This window comes from Brettanomyces bruxellensis, chromosome 8, assembly GCF_011074885.1.
Source record: "Brettanomyces bruxellensis chromosome 8, complete sequence".
Taxonomy (NCBI): Eukaryota; Fungi; Ascomycota; class Pichiomycetes; order Pichiales; family Pichiaceae; genus Brettanomyces; species Brettanomyces bruxellensis.
In genome coordinates this window covers 1,150,451-1,171,031 of record NC_054689.1, presented here as the reverse complement: position 1 = coordinate 1,171,031, position 20,581 = coordinate 1,150,451, and the positions used below count along the sequence as shown (strand labels likewise).

The window sequence follows — 20,581 nt, the reverse complement described above, 5'->3', positions numbered from 1 at the left end:
AACATAAAAGGACGTCCGCCTAGTATCATAAAAATCCATGAAACGCCAAGCGATTTTTTCATCCTTTTTTTTCCATCGGTGTCTGTCTTCGTTTTCTTCGACAAAATTGATTGTTTCTCCATTTTACTTCCGATTCGACTTAAAATCAACAATATATGGAACTTCATTGTATTTAGAAACCATATTAGAAAATTCTTATACACGTGGATAGAGTATCAGATGGTTAGTTTAAACGATAAGACTAAGGAAAGAAGAAGATACCCAAATAAATACAGATATCTACTGGTAGGATCAGTCATAGCTGGACTGTTGGCACTGTGCTTTAATGCTATATTCACACATCCATTCATCAAAACATACAATAAATATATAAGATATAGATACCTTCCGGAAAAGGTGGTAAGACATTTTATTGAGCATCCTATTTCAGACGTTTCCATAAATGTGCCATCATATTACTCGTGCCCAGATTTTCGATTCCCGGATCTACCAGAGGCAGTGAATATCCAATTTGGAGGTAGACTTAAGGAAAAAGAACATATTGCCCTTAATTACAATGTAAATTGGACATATGGTGATTATGATATTTTTAAAGAAGATGGATATCCTCCTTTTGCACTATTCGTCAGATTGCTTCTTAGTGACCAGAATGCTATATACGTTGATGGTATAAAAAGTTATGCTGAACTCTACTATATTTTGAGTGCAGTCGAAACGAATGATCTACCATTTTTTGTGACGCAACTTTTGACTGATTATTGCTTTAAAGGTGAGCTAGAACACTACCGGGAAGATAGTTTGATTAAAGTGTACTACCACCAAAACAACCACTTCAATTTTGTTCATCAGGATTTTATTTTTAACGACAGAATTAGACAGTTGTTGACAGAACCTGCACAAAACATAACAATGGAGTTTATCCTGGTTGGATCAAATCAGTATACATGGGACTTTGACGAGGCCTTACACAAAATTTCACCATATTTAGAGCGGCTGAATGATTTATTTAATTTTAACATCAGCGTGATTCACGAACCGATTGAAAATTTAAATGAAACAGAAAGTTACATTGATAACAGATTTCCTATTGAGCTAACTGACTTGCCAGGATTGGCAAAAATATACAGAAGAACCATGGATGATGGACCAAACACTATTCATCTCGTGATGTATCCATTCAATTTAGCAAATGATAAAATAATGACGAAGGTGGTTGATTCAAAGGAAATTTATTCCAGCTCAGAAAATACATTTTTAGAAATTTCTCATTGGGGTTCTTTGTATTTTTCACACTCACCTACACAACATCCGACATACTTTTCGAAACAGGACTTGGACGATTGTATGTGGTCCTATCTTGAAAGTATTATGGATTACCTGGGATTTCCAAATGAAAACATGTCACCGGCATTGAGATTGGACATGTGGGAGAGAATTTTGGTGGTAAATTATCTTACGTATTTCTCTGATCTTTTATTTATCGTGGAGAACAATTTAAGGCGCAATTCTTCGAAGCACCTCATCAAAGGTGAAATAGTTGACTCAATTGTGAAAGCTTTGGAAAAGAGACAAAATGTGGTAGATTATCTTGGAGAGGGGAAACCAAATCTTGCATTGAAGGTTTCACAGAACATGATAGAAACAATTTTAACAGAACTGTCAGGTCTGAATATTAAAGAGCAATTTCAAAAGGTGTTCGCTGAGTATACCTCACAAATTACAAAGGAGTTCAATGATTCATGACTTTTTAATTAGAGGAGATTTCTAACAGCGATGGTTACATTTTTGTTTAAAATTTAGGGGGAAATGTATGGTACTTCGGTGTATATAGCTTTATTGTATTAGGCTGGTTAGATACGATCTTAATAGAAAAGAGGGAAAAAAGTTTTACTGTTCTGGTCGAAAAAAAAAAAGGATTTCTCACTCCCATAAATACCTGGGAAATGAAGTACAAATTTCTGAAGGAGTTTTCATACATATCCTCAGTTGTAAAGAATATTTATATATTTATATAATATTGGATCAAACTTTTGTGAAATGTATTATCAACTTAAGGGTTGGTCAGATATCGCTTCAACTTTCAACTCTCATCCTCTTATTTTTCAGCAATGCCGGGGTCCTATCCGGATAATGAACGATAGAAGGCACACAAAGCAGGATGATGAATTCTTGAAACGATTCCTTATTAATTGCGATCTATCTGGAGAAAGAATTGACCTCCATCAGAATGAATTAAAAAGCGTTATGAAAAATCAAATAAAAACTAAATGGGGGGTTAAATACACAGCTGGCGTTAAGCTATTGGGAAAAAAGTGCATGGAACGCAAGCTGGAGGGAGAAATTAGGAAAAAGAACCTAATTGGGGAAAAAGAATATCCATTGATGGAAAAACCCAAAATCAAAATCATATCTGGAAAAACACTTCATTTTCAGTATATTTCTGAATTGGAAGTATACAAGTTGGATGAGATGGAAGAGGAAAGACTTCTAAAAATCGCGAAGGATTATGATATACTTTTGATCGGCGGCGATTCTGAGGATGATAAAAAATATACTGATGATAAAATATGCATCATGAAAGCTTTATCAGTGTACAAAGATCATAAAATATTTCCATTTACTATAACGGATGCACATGTGAGAACAAGAATCAAATATATTGATAGGAAAATGTTTCTTGAAAAGCCCACGAAATTGAACAATTTTGAGTACGACTTATGTTACGAAAGCTTCAGAAATTCATCGTTGTCACGTGCGTAAAACCGCTGCAATTTTTTTTTGGAGAGAAAAAAAAAGAGATCGAATTACCATCATCACCACTTGTGAAAGCAAGCTTTAATGGTCGGCTCATGGAGAGTACTGTTTAATCCCCGTGTAAACAAGATGTCTTCCAATAAAATTGGTCAGGAGGCAAAAAAGTTGGTCTCTCTTTTGGAGAAATTTCCCAAAGATAGAATTCAACATAATGCAACCTTTAAAACATCACAAATAATACGGTTTTGCAACATTGGAGGAATAGCTGTTCCCACATCAGTCCTAAAGGAAGGAAGGAAAGATGCTAACTCGACTAAAAGTACTACGAAGATCGACGCAACGAAAATAAAAGAAACACTTTCCTCAGATAAAGACGATGCTTATCAAAAAGACTTATTTACAATAGATATTCTCAATCAACAGTTTAAGTCTTTGAAGAACATTGCCAATTCGAAGTGGGAGAAGTATTATCAAATAGACAAGAAATTGTTGGAGCCAAAAGGAAATCCAAATTACTATAACAGACTTTTAGGGGATCTTGACAAAGGTGGAAAACAGAAGGAAGGTTTTTTGACGGCATGGAGGACAATTTTAACGGGCAAATACTAAAGCTGTAGGGTATCTTTTCGAATTCTTGTAATATACAATATTTTTCATTATTTATTTAATCTAATGTTTAATTTCCTAAGTTTTATACTTAACTGGGTATGCAACCTTCATTTTTTGGCGTAATGCAACTTGCAGTCGCACCCGTCGACTTTTAGGCTATTTCCGATGGCCTTAAGACATTCGGTAGACTCTATTTCGGACCTAAACTCAACAAAACCAACATGCCGTATTTTCACAAGCGACAAATTTTGAAAACCTTTGAACTTTTCGAATAGTTTATACAAACTAGATTCGGCTACTGACGAGGATAAGTTCGTTAGAAGAAGAATTTTATTTGCAATATTGGGACTTTGAATTTTATGTTTCTTCTGGGAAACTTCCGATCCATTTTGCTCAGCAGATAACTTTCTTTTAAGGCTTTTGTGGCCATCGAATGTTTGCCTTTTATTTAAACGTATCTTTTTCATTTTCGTCTGATATTCATCGAATTTCGACTTCCATTCATTTTTGAATTGTGCCTTAAAAGACTGTTCCACAGCATAATCGCTACTAGAATGCGACATTTGAATTTGAACTGGTTTGCCTAAAAGCATTGAAGTATTCAACATATTCATCAACCGTATGCATTCAGAGTGATTCCGAAGAGTCACAAATGCTTGACCTCGCAAACGAATATTTGTAAACGTTTTAATGTCTTGCACTTCAAAACCATGACTTTTGAAATATTGCGTTAGACTCGTCCGAAGTGTATTTCTTGATACCTTCTCATTAAGATTTCTAATATACAAAGTTCGCACCTGTGCTTGATTATGATTCATACCCACCCTATTTACAACTTTGTAGTAAATATTACAGTAAACCGATGCATAGGAGAGAAAATGCATTAATGCATCTGAAAGCACATTTATTTACTGCATCTTTTATTTAATTTTTTTTTTTTGTATGACCGAAAGATCAAAAGGATAATAGTCAAAAATCAGCCATTTTTTGTGCATCATATAAAATACAGTAATGAGCAATGAACAGTTGCTACAAGCGTTATACCACTAATGAGCAATACTATACATCGATGATGCCTTGTACTTTCAAACATAATTATTAATAAGAAAATAAGAATTAAAAGCAACAAGTTCCTCTCTAAAGCTATTTGGATATATTAAAGCTAACATATCTTCTATAATGATAGAAGTTTCAAAGTATTGTGAAAACTTTATTTAGACGAGCAGCAAAAGCCACAGCTTTATCCACTCAATTTTCAGAAAAAGGAATCAAGCGAATACAAGAACTTGGAATCATTTTTGAATACCCAACTCCTTCAAGAAAGCTTCCGAATTAGGCTTTCTTCCAAGTAAATCAACTAAATAATCCATTTCATCACCAGAGCCACCCTTAACTAAGATTTTATCTCTGTATTCCATGCCGCTCCTTATGTTTAGTGGATCATTTTTAAACTTGGTGTAGTAAATATCTTCTGCAAACACTTGAGACCAAAGATATCCATAGTATCCAGAGGCATAGCCACCCATCAAATGTCCAAAACTTCCGAAGCCCTTTGTGATAACTCCACCGTTACTAAGTAAAGCAATCCTTTCTCTCATTCCATTCCAGAGATCATTAATGTCGACATTTCCATCAGTTGATGTATGTAAAGCCATGTCGAACAAACCAAAGTGTAACTGTCTCAAGTTGAATAAAGCTCCATTGACATTCTTTGAGCGTATCAAAGAATCAATCAATTCATCAGGAAGTGGTTCATTACTCACGTAATGGCAAGAAAGCTGCTTTAAAAGCCTCTTGTCCCAGCAGAAATTCTCAAGGAATTGAGACGGCATTTCAACAAAGTCCCAATGAACGGATGTTCCACTGAATCTGGAATACTTGGTCTTTCCTAATAAATCATGAATGCCATGTCCCAACTCATGGAAAAACGTGGTCACTTCATCGTGCTTTAAAAGGGCCGGCTTATCTTTTGTGTCTCTCGTGAAATTGCAAACCAAGGCGGTTGAAGGGTACACTCTTTTTCCTGTCTTCAAATCCGTATAACCGGGACGTAAGCCAAAGTTTGCAGCATGACCATATTTACCTGGTCTACTGTGAAGATCAAAAAACAAATAACCCGCAAATTCTGGATTTTCTTGATTATCCATCTTCCACACGGCAAACTGCTTCACTTCTTTGTGCCAAGTATTATACAGCTTGTTCTCCTTGGTAATCTCAACAAATTTCAAGTTAAAGATGTGCTCATAAATGCCAAGCATCTTCTCAATCGTATGTTGCATAGGGAAATACTCTGCGATTTTTACCTCATCAACTTTGTATTGCTTTTCTAGCATCATCGTATGGTAGTAACGTTGATCCCAGACATAATACTTCTGATCGTCTTCAAGATTTCTCTCCTTTAAATCTTTACTCTTTAAGGCTTTCAAGGATGTAATCTCTTTTTTTCCCAAAGGAGTTAACTTGCCCTTTAAATCGTTCAAAAAGTTCATAACTGTTTCAGGCGTTTTAGCCATTCGATCATCCAAAATGTATTCCGAGAAATTCTTATAGCCCAAAAGCTTTGCCAATTGAGCACGAAGTTTCACTGCCTGAATAAGAATATCAGCATTTGGAGCGGCCTTATTCTGGTCACCGACAAAAGCAGCCTTTCTAGTGGATGCATTTGAGGCAAATTTTAAGACGGGAAATAGATCAGGATATTTATAGGTCATCTTGTATTTGATAACACCTGATTTATCCTCAATTTTAGCAAACTGGGCCTTAACATCATCCGGAACACCATTCAACTCTTCTCCTGTGAAAAGAATGTATTCCGTGTTTTCACCTAAGTTCTTAGAGTACTCTAAAGACAGCTTCGAAAGCTTCTGTTGCAATTCCTTCACTTTTGCTCTCTTACTTGCAGGAAGTCCTAGACCGTTTCTGCGGTACTGCTGATCAAATTTTTCGATGAATCTTTTTGTCTCCGAATCCTTCACTAAGGATGGATTCTTTTTCACATTCTGATAAACTGTATGAACAACTTTGTAGACATCAGCTCTAAGACCGGACTCAATAGAGAAATTTGTAAATTTTTCATCTGCTTCATTAGATGCATCCCTTATAGCCTTATCTGGAGAAACATGCTGGTAAAATGATAACTGACCAATTAATGCGCTATGTCTATTTTCTAAATCTGCAAAAGGGATAATGACATTTTCAACGGTAGCATCTTCCGGCTTGATTGTGGCTACAGCATCATCTAAGGCCTGAGCTTCCTTGATGAGACGATCTGTCTCTGATTTTATAGTATTTGCATCATGGTCCCATGAGATCGGTAATTGTGGAACGTTTGTTGACATTGCGGATAAACCAAATCTTCTGTTCTGACTGTAGCGATAAAAAATAGAGCTAGCAGAGGTAAAAAAGGCTGTGGAAACTAGAAAGTTTGTTCTGCTTTTTAAAGGAAATCTAATAATTCTTTTTAGAAGAGGTACTAGCATAATAAACTTTCTGTTTGTACACTCCGGAACAGAAGGAATGAACAGGAAGGAAAAAGTCGAACAAAACTTTTGAACTATATACATCATGATATATTTACGGTCGGTGGGGTTAGTGACGTATTCGCTGTTTTTAAAAAAAGGCCCCATTTTTTTCCAATTCGAATCGTTCTCCTATTTACGATTGAGACCATATTTTTACGTTCAATTAATAAAAGATGGCCATATGATTAGAATAATTCTTGCATCCACACTTTCATTCTTAGTAAATATTCCATAATGTGGCACTTGATAGAGAAAAAATCATATAACGAACAACCCCTATTGGTTCGGCTTGAATTGTGCCTAGTCGGCATAGGGCACCCCCACCTGTAGTAACAAGGAAAAAAATACGAAACGACTGAGTGCAGATCTTTTGAAAATGGGTGGGGTTAAACAAAATAATATAGTGTAAGGATGCTACCGGCTTTGAAACTCTGAATGCTTGAAAATAGAAAGAAGAAAATATATGTGAAAAAATTGGGGAGGGGGAAAATAAAAAAAAATGATAGATATCTCCGGACTGAATTCATGCAATCGGACACTATTAAGTTGATTTCAAAAAAGATCTATATTGATTTTGCTAATTTAACCATTGGAGGAAAACGAAAAATGCAGAATATAACTATTCCTACTCTCCCCGTTCCTGGGGACAATAATAACAAAACCCCAAAGGGTGAGACAATATATATTCATCCTTCTCAACAGTACAAAGCAGAGCCTCAAAAATCTGCAGCAGAGAGGTACTTTAACAGAACAACTGCTTATATGTCAGCACATCCATTTGTCTCTTTTCTTGGATGCTTTGCTGCGGCTTATGTTGTTGCTGGTGCGTACAAAAACATTTTCGGTGCCAAAGGAACGCAGTTTTTTAGAGGAGGATTTGATTCGAAGATGAATACAAAGGAGGCTTTAAGAATTCTTGAGCTAAAGGAGAGCACGCTGACAAAATCAAAACTGAAGGAAAATCATAGGAGGATTATGCTTTTGAACCATCCGGATAAGGGCGGCTCTCCCTATTTAGCCACCAAAGTGAACGAGGCTAAAGATTACTTAATGAAGCATGCTTTGAAGAAGTGAAAATTTTGGGTGTAACCGATACAGAACGCTAGATAAATAGAAGATGCAATGAATTTGAATGATTTGTTTTCATGCAATAATAGTCACATGGACGTATAAATAAATATACATATATATAGAATGGATGTACATGCTGTAAATAATGGAATATATGTGGTTTGTTGTTCATGAAGAATTAATGATCTTGCATTTATATTATTCTTTTCACCAGAACTTCCAACTTGGCCTCTTCTGGTCATGACTATTTGTGGACATACTCTCATCCGTTTGATGTAACCCGTTTCGTAGTTTTTTCAACTCTATTTCCCTTTCAGCTAAATCCATTGCCTTCAGCATACTCTCCTCCTGACGCTGCGTCACATGCTCGGCATAAACAACATGCTTATTGCCGAATCTATCCTTGATAAATTCGTTGTTGGTTTTATCCCCTCCAACAAGATGCTTCTTTTCATTATCTTCATACATGATCGACGGTAAAGGTTTCTGCGGTATGGATTTTGTCTGATCATAGTTGTATAAATCGTTGTAATCTGCTGGGGATAGTCCACCAAGAATCTTTTCTTTTATCCGTAGTTGGAATCTTCGGAAGGGAGCAAAAACATTTTCATTGTCGTTCCACTTATAAAAAAAGACGCCGAACGCAATTAAGAAGTAAATAGATACTTTTGCCGTGATCTCGGAACCTCTTACAAATGAAGACTTATGATTAATTCGTCTTAAAACTTTGCGCCTTCCTGGATAAAGTTCTGAAGGAGGGCGTGGATAGTACTTTAGTCTCTTCATATCAACCCTGAGTTTTTCATAATCAGTCAAATCTTGTACAGGTGCCCCAGAATTACGTTTCACCGAAGAAGGGGGATCAAATTCACTAGGGTATCCTTCTGATGGACGTACATCTGTCGGATCATAGGGATTATACGGTGCCTTAGGCTGCACCCAACCAGGAGGGTTTGGCCGCCTTTCAAACTCTTCAGGCTTTTTTGGATTGGTCATTCCCAGTAAGTGATTCGGCCTAGTTCAAAACAGCAGACAATGTTCAGATAAATTCAGATAATTCTAAAACATTCTTTAAAACTACTACTCTTATTTTTTTTTATCATAATTTTTGCCAATGTTCAAGATTGAGACAAATCCAGCAGATACTCGGTGTGGAGAAAATTACGTGTAGATCGATTATAGGGCGAAGCCAACAATATTTGCTGAATGATACTATGCACACTCCATTTTTTTTTCCCGCGTTTTCTTATTCAATGTTGATGAAATTCTTGCCATACTCTGGAAGCAAATTCGATCCCCAATCAACAACTCCAACAATAAACAGACTATTGCTTTTGTGGTCTGTCTGCTGCTTAATCGTGTGGGAAGAAGCAGGAGGATTATCTTAGATATTGAATCACTGTTCTTTTATCCTTTTCTGTCTTACAAAATGAATTGGTCGAGCATTTCATACTTTTTTTCGCTCGAGGCATTGGACTATCGCTTGGGACCTTCGAAAGATCCGAAACACAGACAACAGATTATCAAATCGGCCACTCCATCACGCTGGAATACTCTTGAATTTCGTATTTACTATGTATGCTTTGCAATTGTTGTGCCGTTGATGATAAGGGCTGGTATGACTGCTAGTAATGAGACAAATCCAAATTACCCAATCTATCAAGGAATTCTCAGTAAAGGATGGATCTTTGGCAGAAAAGTTGATAATTCGGATTCTCAATATCGGTTCTTCAGAGATAATTTGGTTCAGATTGCAGCATTGCTAATTTTACATTGCGGCTCAAGACACTTGGTGAATTGCATACATAGAACAAGCCGGACGAGCTTTGATCTTATTTGTGGATTGATATTCTTGTTTGCAATTCACGGATTCAATTGCTTAAAGATATTGTTTCATGTGACAATTGAATTCTTCTTAGGAAAAGTGGCCAAGAAAAGTCATAGGCTTGGCATTATTCTTTTGTGGATATACGGTGTTTCTACACTATTTATAAACGACAAATATAGGTTAGTTAGATTCGGCCAATTGTGGTCTCCCCTTTCCTTTATGGATTCTTTTACGGGACTTGTTGCAAGATGGGATGTGTTCTTTAATTTTACATTACTCAAAATGCTTAGTTTCAACTTGGATTATATTAAACGAATGAATGATATATCAGAGGGAGTTGCATCCGTTGCTCTCCAGTCGCATAAAGCAAAACTCAGCGATGAGACAGAAGAAATTCCGTTAAATGATAAAAGCCTTGAGAACAAAGAGAGCATCAACGCTGAAACAACTGCAGAAGCTCAAATGATTGACGAAATGCTCGTTAATGATAGACGCCGGATGGATGCACCATTCCCTATTTCTGATTATTCTTTTTCTAACTACCTGGCATACTGCTTTTACACACCGCTTTTCATTGCCGGTCCTATCATCACATTTAATGATTACCTCTTCCAATCAAGACACACACTCCCATCAGTGACTTGGAAACGCACGGCACTGTATGGCATTAGACTTCTTGGATGTATCTTAATGATGGAGGTCATTCTTCATTATCTTTATGTTGTGGCAGTGTCAAAGGCCCATGCTTGGAGAGGCGATACTCCTTTCGAAATATCTATGATTGGTCTCTTCAACTTAAATATTATTTGGTTAAAGTTGCTAATTCCGTGGAGGATTTTCAGATTTTGGGCGTTGTGTGACGGTATCGATCCACCTGAAAATATGATTCGTTGTGTTGATAACAATTATTCTGCCCTTCAGTTTTGGAGGGCATGGCACAGATCATATAATAAATGGATTATCAAATACATTTACATACCTCTTGGAGGATCACATAACAGAATTTTGGCATCATTGGCCGTCTTCTCATTTGTTGCTATCTGGCATGATATCGAGCTTCGACTTTTAATTTGGGGATGGCTAATCGTTGTGTTCTTGCTTCCTGAAATTATTCTTACAAAATTATTCAATCCTTATAGAGGAAAGTCATGGTACAGATTTGTGTGCGGTCTTGGAGCTGTTGGAAATATCTGGTTGATGATGCTTGCAAACATTTATGGCTTCTGCTTAGGAAAGGAAGGTTCAAAACAATTACTTAATGACATGTTAACAACGCAGCATGGACTTGGATTCTTCGTGATCGCATGTATATGCCTTGGAATTGCAGTTCAGGTCATGTTCGAGCAACGTGAGTCTGAAATGAGAAGAGGTATTTATGTTAAATGCTAAGAAATGGCTACTATCCTTTTTCCATTTTTTTTTTTCACGGAGTGAAGTAACTATTCTGCCCTTGAATACTATATTTGATTATCATGAATATTTATTTTTGTATTGTCGTGGAGTCATTCTCCGTCTTGCCGGAATGCTCCATATTCCCAAGCGATGCCTTTTAGCTTTCTTTTCATAATGTCTATAAATCATCTCTTTTCCATCAAATTCCGCACCAACCTTTGCTTCGTAAACAGTACCAAACCCTGCTTTGATCATTTCTGCACTGACATCCCTGTAGCCATTCCATTTCAATACTTCGACCTTGGATACTGTTCTTTTGTACTGATCCATACGCAGCGGCTTTACATAAACCTTTTTTCCTAATATGTATGATCTTAGCCAATACAAGGCTTCATCCCCAAAAGGTTGTGCGGGATTTCCAAAGTGTGCCCTTTCAGGTGCATCTACACCACAAAGTCTAACGTGGATTGTCTGACCTTTAAGTTCCCTAAATTTGTTCACCTCGGGAATTTTTCTGAGCCATCCCCATCCACCTCTATATCCACCAGGCAAATGATAAAATCTAAAATTGTCACCATCTCCTACAGATGTCACTTTTCCATACAAATACCGATGTCTGTAAGTCCTTTTTGGGATATCTAAGGATGTGGGTATTCGACATAATATTCGCTTGTAAAATCTATGCCCATATATGATGGCAGTTGCTGCCCCTACTCCATAGAAAAGGGCTTTGACATTTGCTGTTGATTCATCAGACAGGTCACCTTTAATCTTTTCATCTGTATCACCAGTCATCTGACTGTACAATATGCGACTCCGTGAATAATCAGCGGAATACAATACACTTCACAATATTTCACATTGTCTATGCTTCTTCCTTCTATTTTAGATTCATTCAGCTTCATTTTTGCTCTCTTTTTGTGCACCCTTTCACACACAACCTTTTTTTTTTTCACTCCGGAAAGTTGCACAGCCTTCCTTCATCAAGATCAGCAGCAACTTCAAAATTTCAATCAATTGCTACAGGCAGAATAAGCAGGAGGGTATTGAACTTTAAGCAAGTACAGTACCTCTATCTGATCAAATAACCTTTGCTTCATCTTGAAACTTGTTATCTTTTATATCTAGGCTTTTTTTTAATATTCATCAATTGGCAAGTTCTTATCTTCACTATGCTTTTCAGACTCTCATCACTTAGGGCTTTTCCCAAGTACAAGCATCCGCAAAATGCTGCTTTTAAAGGTGTATTCACACAACTAAAATACAAGGCTGGTATCAAATCAAATTATTCATACTTTTATGGAAACAATTCTCGAAGATTGTATACTAGCTATGTTTACTTTGACGGGAAAAGCACGGGTCCAAGGTTTCCGTTTAATGCCTGGTATTCCAGTAGATATTTCACTATTGGTGCAGCTGTTCTTTTATTTATTGGTTTCACACATATTGAAAAGGCGCCAGTGACCAAAAGAAAACGTTTAATGTTATGTCCACAATGGCTAGAAAATAAAGTGGGACAAATGTCATATAAGTCAATCATGGCGGAATATGGAAATTATGTCCTTCCTGACAATAGTCTTACTTCAATAAAGGTGAAAAACGTTATGAAAAGGTTGATATATGCTGCGCAGCATTATCATGACCCAGAGACAGGAGAAGAACAAAATCTATTTGAAGACATGCACACTAAAAGTATTCCAGTCACTGACTGGAAGATACATGTTATTGATGATGTTGCAATGAGACGCGAGACACCTAATGCGTTCGTTATTGGAGACGGTAAGGTTTTCGTTTTCAGGTCAATTCTACCATTATGTGCTAATGATGATGGTTTGGCCACTGTCCTATCTCATGAATTAGGTCATCAACTTGCACACCACATTGGAGAAAAAATAACAAAATCACCGTTTTACATTACCTTGAATTTAATTTCATACTCTATGTTTGGTTCTAACAATCTTGGAAGCTTGATTGTTAGTTTAGGACTAGAAAGACCATCTTCAAGGGAGATGGAAACTGAGGCAGACTATATTGGCTTGATGGTTATGTCATCTGCTTGCTTTAACCCCAAAAAGGCGCCAGGCTTCTGGTCCAGAATGATCGATTTTGAAAAACAGAATGGAGGTTCGGTTCCTGAGTTCATTAGCACGCATCCATCATCTACCAGAAGAATTCGGAATCTTACCTCATGGATGTCGAAAGCAGAGCAGCAGAATGAGATGGCTGGTTGTGGAAACTTATTCCAAAGATTCAACACTATGTCTTTCATTTGAGCAGTAGCTTCATTTGCTATTCCCATCCCCAAAAGGATTTGGCTACTTCATATTCCCTTTTTCTATTTTTCTTCTGACAAAATTACGATTGCTTGCCTTTTTTTAATACGTCTAAGTCTGGTTTCTTTCTTCAAATTCTCTTTTTTTTTCATCGTTCTATTACATTGCTCGTTTCAAAGATATTATGTTTCGTATGAGGATGAATGTTAGTTATGATAGAGATCGTTAGGAAATTATATTTTTTTTCCCGCTCATTTTGTATTTCCAATTTATATACCTTTTTTGCTTTTATTTTTTTTACATTGTCCGTTCACAGTAAAGAGATGCATGACCGAATTAAAGATCTTCAATTCGCTCATAAAGATGCTATGCTAACACTTTAATCTTGTGAACAATAATATATATCAGCAATCACTTTGAACGTTTTTTCTTGAAATTTGGCAATAACAGGAAGTTTATAAATTTTGGGTTGATTATTACTCAATTGTTTGCGTTGTGAACTTCCATTTGATTTGTAATGAGGTACTATCTTCACGATCTATTCACCCAAACTAGGGACACAGACCCTGATCTCAGGTTTATGGCATTAAATGACTTGGAGAAGGAATTGGAAAGTCCTGAATCAAAATATACTTCTGAAGATAAGAATCAGTTTGCTGATTGTTTGCTCAGATGTCTTGACGATGAATTTGCGGAAGTTCGAAGTCAAGCTTTGAAATGCTTTGAATCTCTATCTCCAAGATTAAGTGGTTATGTGGTTTCCATTTTGAATAAGTTGTCCTCCAAAAAGCCCAATCAGATTTCAATTACATCATCAATATACACTATGGCAATTCACAACATATTGAAAAATCTTACTCCTGATGATTCAGTTGGAAGAAGTATAGTCAAAGGCACTTTGGATATTATTTTGCAAGATCAAGATATTTTTTGCAATGCTATTGATTACATTGAAATTTTAACCGACATTTTGGAGTATTTGGGTAAGTATTTTACTAGTCAGCAATTGTCAAAGAGTTCTACGATGCTAGTTTATGCTTCATTCCATGCTGATGCAATTATTGCAAAGAAATCTGTTTCTGCTTTAGCAATACTTTCAAGAGGATTGATGTCATCATCCATCTTGGATTTGATATTGAATCTCGCTTTGGAACAAGTGCAATCATCTGATGAAATTAAGTATGAGGCTGTTTATCTTTCCATTTCTGCCGCCTTGATAAAATCAAATCCGGCCGTAATAATGGACATTTATTCAAAGATCAAACCTTATATAATGAACGCTTTAAGGTTGGACACATTAAACAAACCGGATGATGACTTCGATGTTCAACAAGATATTGACATAATTAGATCTGAAGCATTTACATGTTTGTATACCACTTTTGCCAACGTTTCTTCTAAAATTACATCACAATATTCGGATGAAGTATTAAATGCGTGTCGATTATTTTTGACATATGATCCGTATTCGGAAAATAGTTCTGAGTGGGATAACGATGTTATTAGTGATAATAACGCAGAGGAGGAAACCGATAATGAATATGTTGAATATACATCAGAAGAAGAACAGTACGAGCAGGAAGAAGAGTGTGATGAATATGGTAGTAGTAATTCATGGATGCTCAGAAAGGATGCTGCTGCACTAATTAAGATTATTATCCAGAAACTTCCCACAAAGCTTCCTTCTGTTTATCGATTTACCTTGAAGCAACTTACACTCGAGCTTTCTGAATCCAATAGCACATCTTTGACTGAGATCTTGAACTGCTTTGTAGAACTTTTCAAAGCTACAAACAAAAACGGTCCATTTTACACTTTAAAATCAATGAATTCTTTGAGACAATCTGCAATTGCAAGAAGAGGTTCTGACGTAAGCATGAAAACTGATGATGATCCTCGTACCGAATTGGAATTGAATGCCGACAACTTGTGCAAGTTTTACGTTGGAATATTGACTCCTCGTCATTCTGAAAAATTAACTCTTCTATACGAATTTATTACACAGCTATCTTGTGCCGTCGAAGGACTAAATAAAAATTGGATTCCTGAAATTTTAACGGCTCTTAATAAATTAAGGAATGGACCCCCATCACCTGAATTACTAAGGCTTTATTCAACTTTGCTACTATATAATTCTTTGAACAATCTTGGTGCCGGCTTTGAAATTATGATTGAAAATATACACGCATCAGCAGAATCATCTAATCATGAGTTAATAACCCAGGGGCTATTTCTTCTTGACAAGATATTATCTGATTATGTTACAAGAGATAAGCCATCAGGTAATATCCTTGCGGTTTTTGAAAAATCATTCGATCATTTGCTTATTGACAAAACTCTGAATAAAAATTATTCAACAGAGATTAGAAAGCAGTGTCTTAGCTGCCTGTCGAATCTGGTTATATATGTTTTAGACGAAGACAAAGTACTTTTAAAGTCTCTTGAAGTCTTTTCGGATACAATTTCATTGGAATTTTTGATTCTGACAGATATGAGATGCATCGCCGAATTGGTCCATTCGGAAAAGGTTGTCAAATTGGTAAAGCATGAGTGGACTGAAAGAATCATCAATCGTCTTGTCGAATACATTACAACTTCTGAATTTAGAACACAGTCTTTAAAAACATTATTGGCAATGATGGAAGCTAACATTTTAAATATACCAGAAAAAAAGAAATTATCGGAAGAGCTGGCTGATCTTTGCACATCGTATACAATGGAGGCTAGCAATTCTATTTTGTGCGCCAAAATTTTAGCTCATATATTGAATACTACTGACTGTTCGTTGTCGGATACCTTTACAAGTCTTTTGGTCCGTTTTTCAAAAATTAATAACTTTGATAATGCCACATTAACGCAATATGCAAGGGCGATTTTAAAACAGACTGAGCCAAAAAAGATGATTGATGCAATCTCTAAAAGTGGAAGTCGTTCAGATCCATATGTTTCAAGGTTATTGGCAATTGTCTATGTGGCATCCGGAGGCTTGGACTCCATAGATAACGTTGAAAAGAACCTTAGTTGCGGGAAGGATATTTTATTTTCTTTGACGTTCTTAGAACAGGCCTCTAAATCTATGGAACTGCATCCAGATTTGACTATGTTCTTTAAACTTTTTGGAGATCCAGATACTAAAATAAGTGAGGCGGCCGTTCATGCTACTGCCGAAATTGTGAAGTCAAATTTAGAAGGTTGCTTACCATCTCTTGTTGAGAATTTCACGGATGAAAAGTATGACCACGTTCATATGTTAAATTGCTTGGGTGAAGTTTTGGAATGCGCTCAACTCAATGATCGCACGATAAAGTATCTATTTGATACTCTGTTGAGTATTGAATCAACAATGAATTTAAATTTTGGTAAGGATGAAGAAGTTGAATGTCAAGCTGCCTCTAAGTGTTTCGCAAATTTGGCTTTATCCAATGAAGAAATTGTGCGAATGTTTTATGACGAACTTAGTGGAGAGTCTTCTATAAAAGTCAAAGTATCCCTGACATTGGCTTTGAAGTTATGTCTAGATAGGAGTACTTTTTTGGAGCACAATGCTGCCCTTTTGGGAAAGTACCTTGAAGAGGCTACCTCCGAAAACTTTATTTTTAGCTCAAATCTAGAACTCAAGAAAATCGGTTTGGCAACTTTGATTACTGCCGTGTATAAGAGACCTTCTGTTGGCCTACCTATGGTCTCAAAGCTTCTTCCAAGGATATTGGAAAGTGAACTAACACAAAAGAAGGAGTACATAAAGATTGTCAAAATAGGACCATTTAAGCACAAACTTGATGATGGGTTAGAGAGCAGAAAGCAAATTTATGAGCTTATCTATTCAACCCTCACGGCTATTGAGGGCAATTTGAACTTGAAAATTTTATTTGATGTTGATTACGATACCTTGTTCATGAAAATTGTCAAATGTTCGTTTAAGGATGATCCAACAATAATATTTTTGTGTTTGCTAATCGTGCTAAAGATCATTGCTTTACATCCAGAAATCTTTTCAAGCCCAGATCTCCTAGACTCGTTTATTCATGTATGCAGCAAAAAGCTCTTTAAAAAGAAAAGGGCCGAAGCACCAAAGCAGGATATTGAGAAGAGGAATGACACTATTAAAGCCATTTTGAGATGCTGTAAGAAGATTAATACTTTGGTTGAAAAGGGGGACCTTCAACCGGATGGTGATGTATTGGCAGAATGGAGGTCATTTTACTACAACACCAGAAATGTTTACCCTATCATAGATGCCGATGGGCAGTGAAAAAAATGCTTATTATTTCATTGAAATGCATACAAATGTAATGAGTTGCCGAATAAAGAAAAATAACAATAATCAAGCTATTTTGTAGCTGTAACTATAAGTTTTGAAATACTTCCAAAGCCTTATCAAAGCCTTGCTCCCATTCCCAAAGAAATCGACTTTCTCCTTTATTATGGACATACTGTGCTCTTCTTGCAGCTTTCCAACTGTTAACCCTACCAATTCTAGAATTATCAAATTTTGAAAATTCGAGAGAATCATTCCATGCTGTCGTGAAGCCATCCTGATACCTCCAGTGTTCATATTGCTCATTTGGATTTTGCGAATTCCAATAATCCTCGTGTCCTTTTAAAAAATCATGGAGATATCTTTTGAATTCAGAATCCGAAGGCTGTTTTGGCTCGGTGTTCCTAGTAGGAATAGATCCGGAATCTATCATTGGCCTAAATCCCCATTCACCGCCATCGCCATACTGAAATTTATAACACCAAAAATAATAACCAGCACAAGCTCTCTTCTGGAATAATTCTACTTCTTTATTACCAAATTCTCTTACTTTTTCAGATCTGTTCCCTTGAGTCTTTTCCCACGTCTTTCCATCAAGAACACATGAATATTCACCAACAATAAAATCCGCTTTCTGCGGAGCATCACCGCTGATTACTGTATTTTCAAGATCAGAAATTATTTGATCAGCAGATTTGTTCTTATCATCTTCCGAGAAGCATCGATAAACATGATCATCAATAATGAGGCCAAGTTTTGCACCTCCCTTTTCTAAAGCCCAATCTGCAAACTGTTGTGGCCACCACCCATCGCTAATGACGATCGGAATGCTTTTATTAGATTGGCGTATACAATTGATAGCTCTTGTATAATACTTCTTTTGGTATTTTGCTTCGTTATCAAATGGGGCCTCATTGACTATTTGCAATGCACTGATGTTGTCGTATTTGTCAATTGATGAAGATAAGAACTGAAGTAATTGACATGTGTGATCAATACTTTTGACATCCTTCCAAAAGCCAGGTTCTGAAAAGGTCTCACCACTATGCTGTCCTGTGTTGGCACCATTTTCTAATGCATGCAAATCAACTAAGATGGATATATGGTACTGTGCTGCCTTTTTTATGTATTTCTCAATAAAAATAGTCCATGCATTCTTGTACACACTTTTCACCGAATCAAAAGATGTTCCTTGAGCAAATCTTCCACCATCAACCATCCAATAACCAATAGGGATCCTAATTGACTGAACCCCTTTGTTTTTAAGCCATTCCCAATCTTCATCCGTACAATATCGATTCCAATGATTTTCTAGCTTCTGACGAGTCCATTCCAATCCTTTTGACTTCACACATTTCCTAATGGCATCAAGTTCAACATCGGTATTTTCAATAAACATATCGCCATATATATACTTCTCCAAGACAAATAGGGAACCAAAATTCACTCCAAAGTTTTGCCTACTCTCATAAATTTGCTTGATTGTCGGCTTAGCTTCATTCCCAATTGCAGGATTAGCTCCACAAATAGTACCACTAGAGCTCAATCTCAATTTTAATTGATCAAACATTTTGCTCCTTAATAATAAAGCTACTACTATGCTTTAAATTGGGATCAATGTTTCAATGTTATGTGAATGTAATGCAAACAGGAGAAATAAAAGTGAAAACTTCGAGCTTTTATCTTGCTCCTTCGCTTCAGCACAGCCACGTTTTATTGTTGCGGGGAAAGAGTAGCTTTTTCATAGAGGAACTTCGGGAATTGAGGCAGTGTTTGAAACATTGGAATTTTCGGAGGGGTTGCCATCAGAGATAACGATTGTTTTCTAATGGCCATAGAATTGTTTGTGATGTTGGCTAGGAAATAGTAAGTTTTCCCCCTCAATGAAAGAAAAAAACTAAAATAAGGTAGTTTGAGATAAAAGAGTGTTTAATAGGTAAAATGTTTTCATGGGAAGACGATTCGCGCAGACGCTTAATTCTGACAAATTTCATTCAAGAATACCCGACACCATCTGTAAAGCAATGCTTTTACATATACGTGGCTTAACTTCGGCTGTACTAAGAAGAAAATTGGGAAACTTATTTTGATTCACGATGATAGGTATATTCAGAATCGGGATACCTGTTGCTATTTCAGGCATTGTATGCTTTTCTATGAAAAAGCCTCTCCTTAACGATAGTAAACGAGATTTTTATGCTGATAACACAGGAGATATTGCACCAGGAAACCCGTTGAAAGAAAGTTCAGAATTGGAAAAGCTGATGCTGATTAAAAATGCGCCTAAACAATCGGTCCTTGAAAAATGCACTAGAATCACGAGGATTTATCTTGACAAAGCATTTTCGGCTTTAAGGAAGACGTATATTGAACAGACAGATAAATATTTTAGGAACGAAAGGCAGACAATGCGCACATTATCGAGCCTTCATGATAAACAGGAAACTTTATGGCCAAATACCTTATATATCTTAACAGGAATTCTTACTGGTGTTGTTTTCACTAGAAGATCAAACTTTATATTTAAAGGAATTGTGCCTATTGCTTGCGGAATTACTGCTTATGCTATTTTCATGCCCTCGACATTCAAAAGATCCAGCGGATATATTCTTGGTCTTGAAAAAAATAGATTACCCAGGGTATATAGTAAGCAAGCGGAGCTAGCCTTTTCAACCGAAGAGCTAATTAAGAAGTCACAGAAGCTTAAGGAAGAAAATATTAAACAGGTAAACTCGTACTACGATAGAACTAGAAAAAGCATAGGCGAGGCTGCTGGATTGACAGTGGATGCCTCCATCTCTGACAAAAAAGCGTGATCCTCAACGAGTTTATTTATAATGTTATATTTATACACATTCCAGTACATATATAAAGT

The 20,581-nt window shown here is 36.4% G+C and overlaps 13 protein-coding genes across 13 annotated transcripts; 8 read left to right on the top strand and 5 right to left on the bottom strand.

The window, feature by feature from the left end:
* Positions 1 to 219: 219 nt before the first annotated feature.
* On the top strand, positions 220 to 1,743 carry BRETT_000701 (uncharacterized protein; the record flags this gene model as incomplete). The annotated part of the gene is made up of 1 exon (XM_041279264.1): positions 220 to 1,743. One exon carries the CDS (start codon positions 220 to 222, stop codon positions 1,741 to 1,743), a length of 1,524 nt encoding a protein of 507 aa, XP_041137478.1.
* Positions 1,744 to 2,130: 387 nt separating this feature from the next.
* On the top strand, positions 2,131 to 2,760 carry BRETT_000700 (uncharacterized protein; the record flags this gene model as incomplete). Its single annotated transcript, XM_041279263.1, has 1 exon — positions 2,131 to 2,760. One exon carries the CDS (start codon positions 2,131 to 2,133, stop codon positions 2,758 to 2,760), a length of 630 nt encoding a protein of 209 aa, XP_041137477.1.
* Positions 2,761 to 2,883: 123 nt separating this feature from the next.
* On the top strand, positions 2,884 to 3,363 carry BRETT_000699 (uncharacterized protein; the record flags this gene model as incomplete). Its single annotated transcript, XM_041279262.1, has 1 exon — positions 2,884 to 3,363. One exon carries the CDS (start codon positions 2,884 to 2,886, stop codon positions 3,361 to 3,363), a length of 480 nt encoding a protein of 159 aa, XP_041137476.1.
* Positions 3,364 to 3,470: 107 nt separating this feature from the next.
* On the bottom strand, positions 3,471 to 4,181 carry BRETT_000698 (uncharacterized protein; the record flags this gene model as incomplete). The annotated part of the gene is made up of 1 exon (XM_041279261.1): positions 3,471 to 4,181. One exon carries the CDS (start codon positions 4,179 to 4,181, stop codon positions 3,471 to 3,473), a length of 711 nt encoding a protein of 236 aa, XP_041137475.1.
* Positions 4,182 to 4,655: 474 nt separating this feature from the next.
* BRETT_000697 (uncharacterized protein) lies at positions 4,656 to 6,701 on the bottom strand (the record flags this gene model as incomplete). Its single annotated transcript, XM_041279260.1, has 1 exon — positions 4,656 to 6,701. One exon carries the CDS (start codon positions 6,699 to 6,701, stop codon positions 4,656 to 4,658), a length of 2,046 nt encoding a protein of 681 aa, XP_041137474.1.
* Positions 6,702 to 7,490: 789 nt separating this feature from the next.
* On the top strand, positions 7,491 to 7,958 carry BRETT_000696 (uncharacterized protein; the record flags this gene model as incomplete). Its single annotated transcript, XM_041279259.1, has 1 exon — positions 7,491 to 7,958. The coding sequence occupies one exon, from the start codon at positions 7,491 to 7,493 to the stop codon at positions 7,956 to 7,958; it is 468 nt and encodes a 155-aa protein (XP_041137473.1).
* Positions 7,959 to 8,162: 204 nt separating this feature from the next.
* BRETT_000695 (uncharacterized protein) lies at positions 8,163 to 8,951 on the bottom strand (the record flags this gene model as incomplete). Its single annotated transcript, XM_041279258.1, has 1 exon — positions 8,163 to 8,951. The coding sequence occupies one exon, from the start codon at positions 8,949 to 8,951 to the stop codon at positions 8,163 to 8,165; it is 789 nt and encodes a 262-aa protein (XP_041137472.1).
* Positions 8,952 to 9,384: 433 nt separating this feature from the next.
* On the top strand, positions 9,385 to 11,172 carry BRETT_000694 (uncharacterized protein; the record flags this gene model as incomplete). The annotated part of the gene is made up of 1 exon (XM_041279257.1): positions 9,385 to 11,172. One exon carries the CDS (start codon positions 9,385 to 9,387, stop codon positions 11,170 to 11,172), a length of 1,788 nt encoding a protein of 595 aa, XP_041137471.1.
* An 81-nt stretch (positions 11,173 to 11,253) lies between these two features.
* Positions 11,254 to 11,970, bottom strand: BRETT_000693 (uncharacterized protein; the record flags this gene model as incomplete). The annotated part of the gene is made up of 1 exon (XM_041279256.1): positions 11,254 to 11,970. The coding sequence occupies one exon, from the start codon at positions 11,968 to 11,970 to the stop codon at positions 11,254 to 11,256; it is 717 nt and encodes a 238-aa protein (XP_041137470.1).
* A 377-nt stretch (positions 11,971 to 12,347) lies between these two features.
* On the top strand, positions 12,348 to 13,448 carry BRETT_000692 (uncharacterized protein; the record flags this gene model as incomplete). Its single annotated transcript, XM_041279255.1, has 1 exon — positions 12,348 to 13,448. The coding sequence occupies one exon, from the start codon at positions 12,348 to 12,350 to the stop codon at positions 13,446 to 13,448; it is 1,101 nt and encodes a 366-aa protein (XP_041137469.1).
* Positions 13,449 to 13,965: 517 nt separating this feature from the next.
* On the top strand, positions 13,966 to 17,700 carry BRETT_000691 (uncharacterized protein; the record flags this gene model as incomplete). The annotated part of the gene is made up of 1 exon (XM_041279254.1): positions 13,966 to 17,700. The coding sequence occupies one exon, from the start codon at positions 13,966 to 13,968 to the stop codon at positions 17,698 to 17,700; it is 3,735 nt and encodes a 1,244-aa protein (XP_041137468.1).
* A 94-nt stretch (positions 17,701 to 17,794) lies between these two features.
* Positions 17,795 to 19,276, bottom strand: BRETT_000690 (uncharacterized protein; the record flags this gene model as incomplete). The annotated part of the gene is made up of 1 exon (XM_041279253.1): positions 17,795 to 19,276. The coding sequence occupies one exon, from the start codon at positions 19,274 to 19,276 to the stop codon at positions 17,795 to 17,797; it is 1,482 nt and encodes a 493-aa protein (XP_041137467.1).
* Positions 19,277 to 19,802: 526 nt separating this feature from the next.
* Positions 19,803 to 20,522, top strand: BRETT_000689 (uncharacterized protein; the record flags this gene model as incomplete). Its single annotated transcript, XM_041279252.1, has 1 exon — positions 19,803 to 20,522. One exon carries the CDS (start codon positions 19,803 to 19,805, stop codon positions 20,520 to 20,522), a length of 720 nt encoding a protein of 239 aa, XP_041137466.1.
* Positions 20,523 to 20,581: the final 59 nt, after the last annotated feature.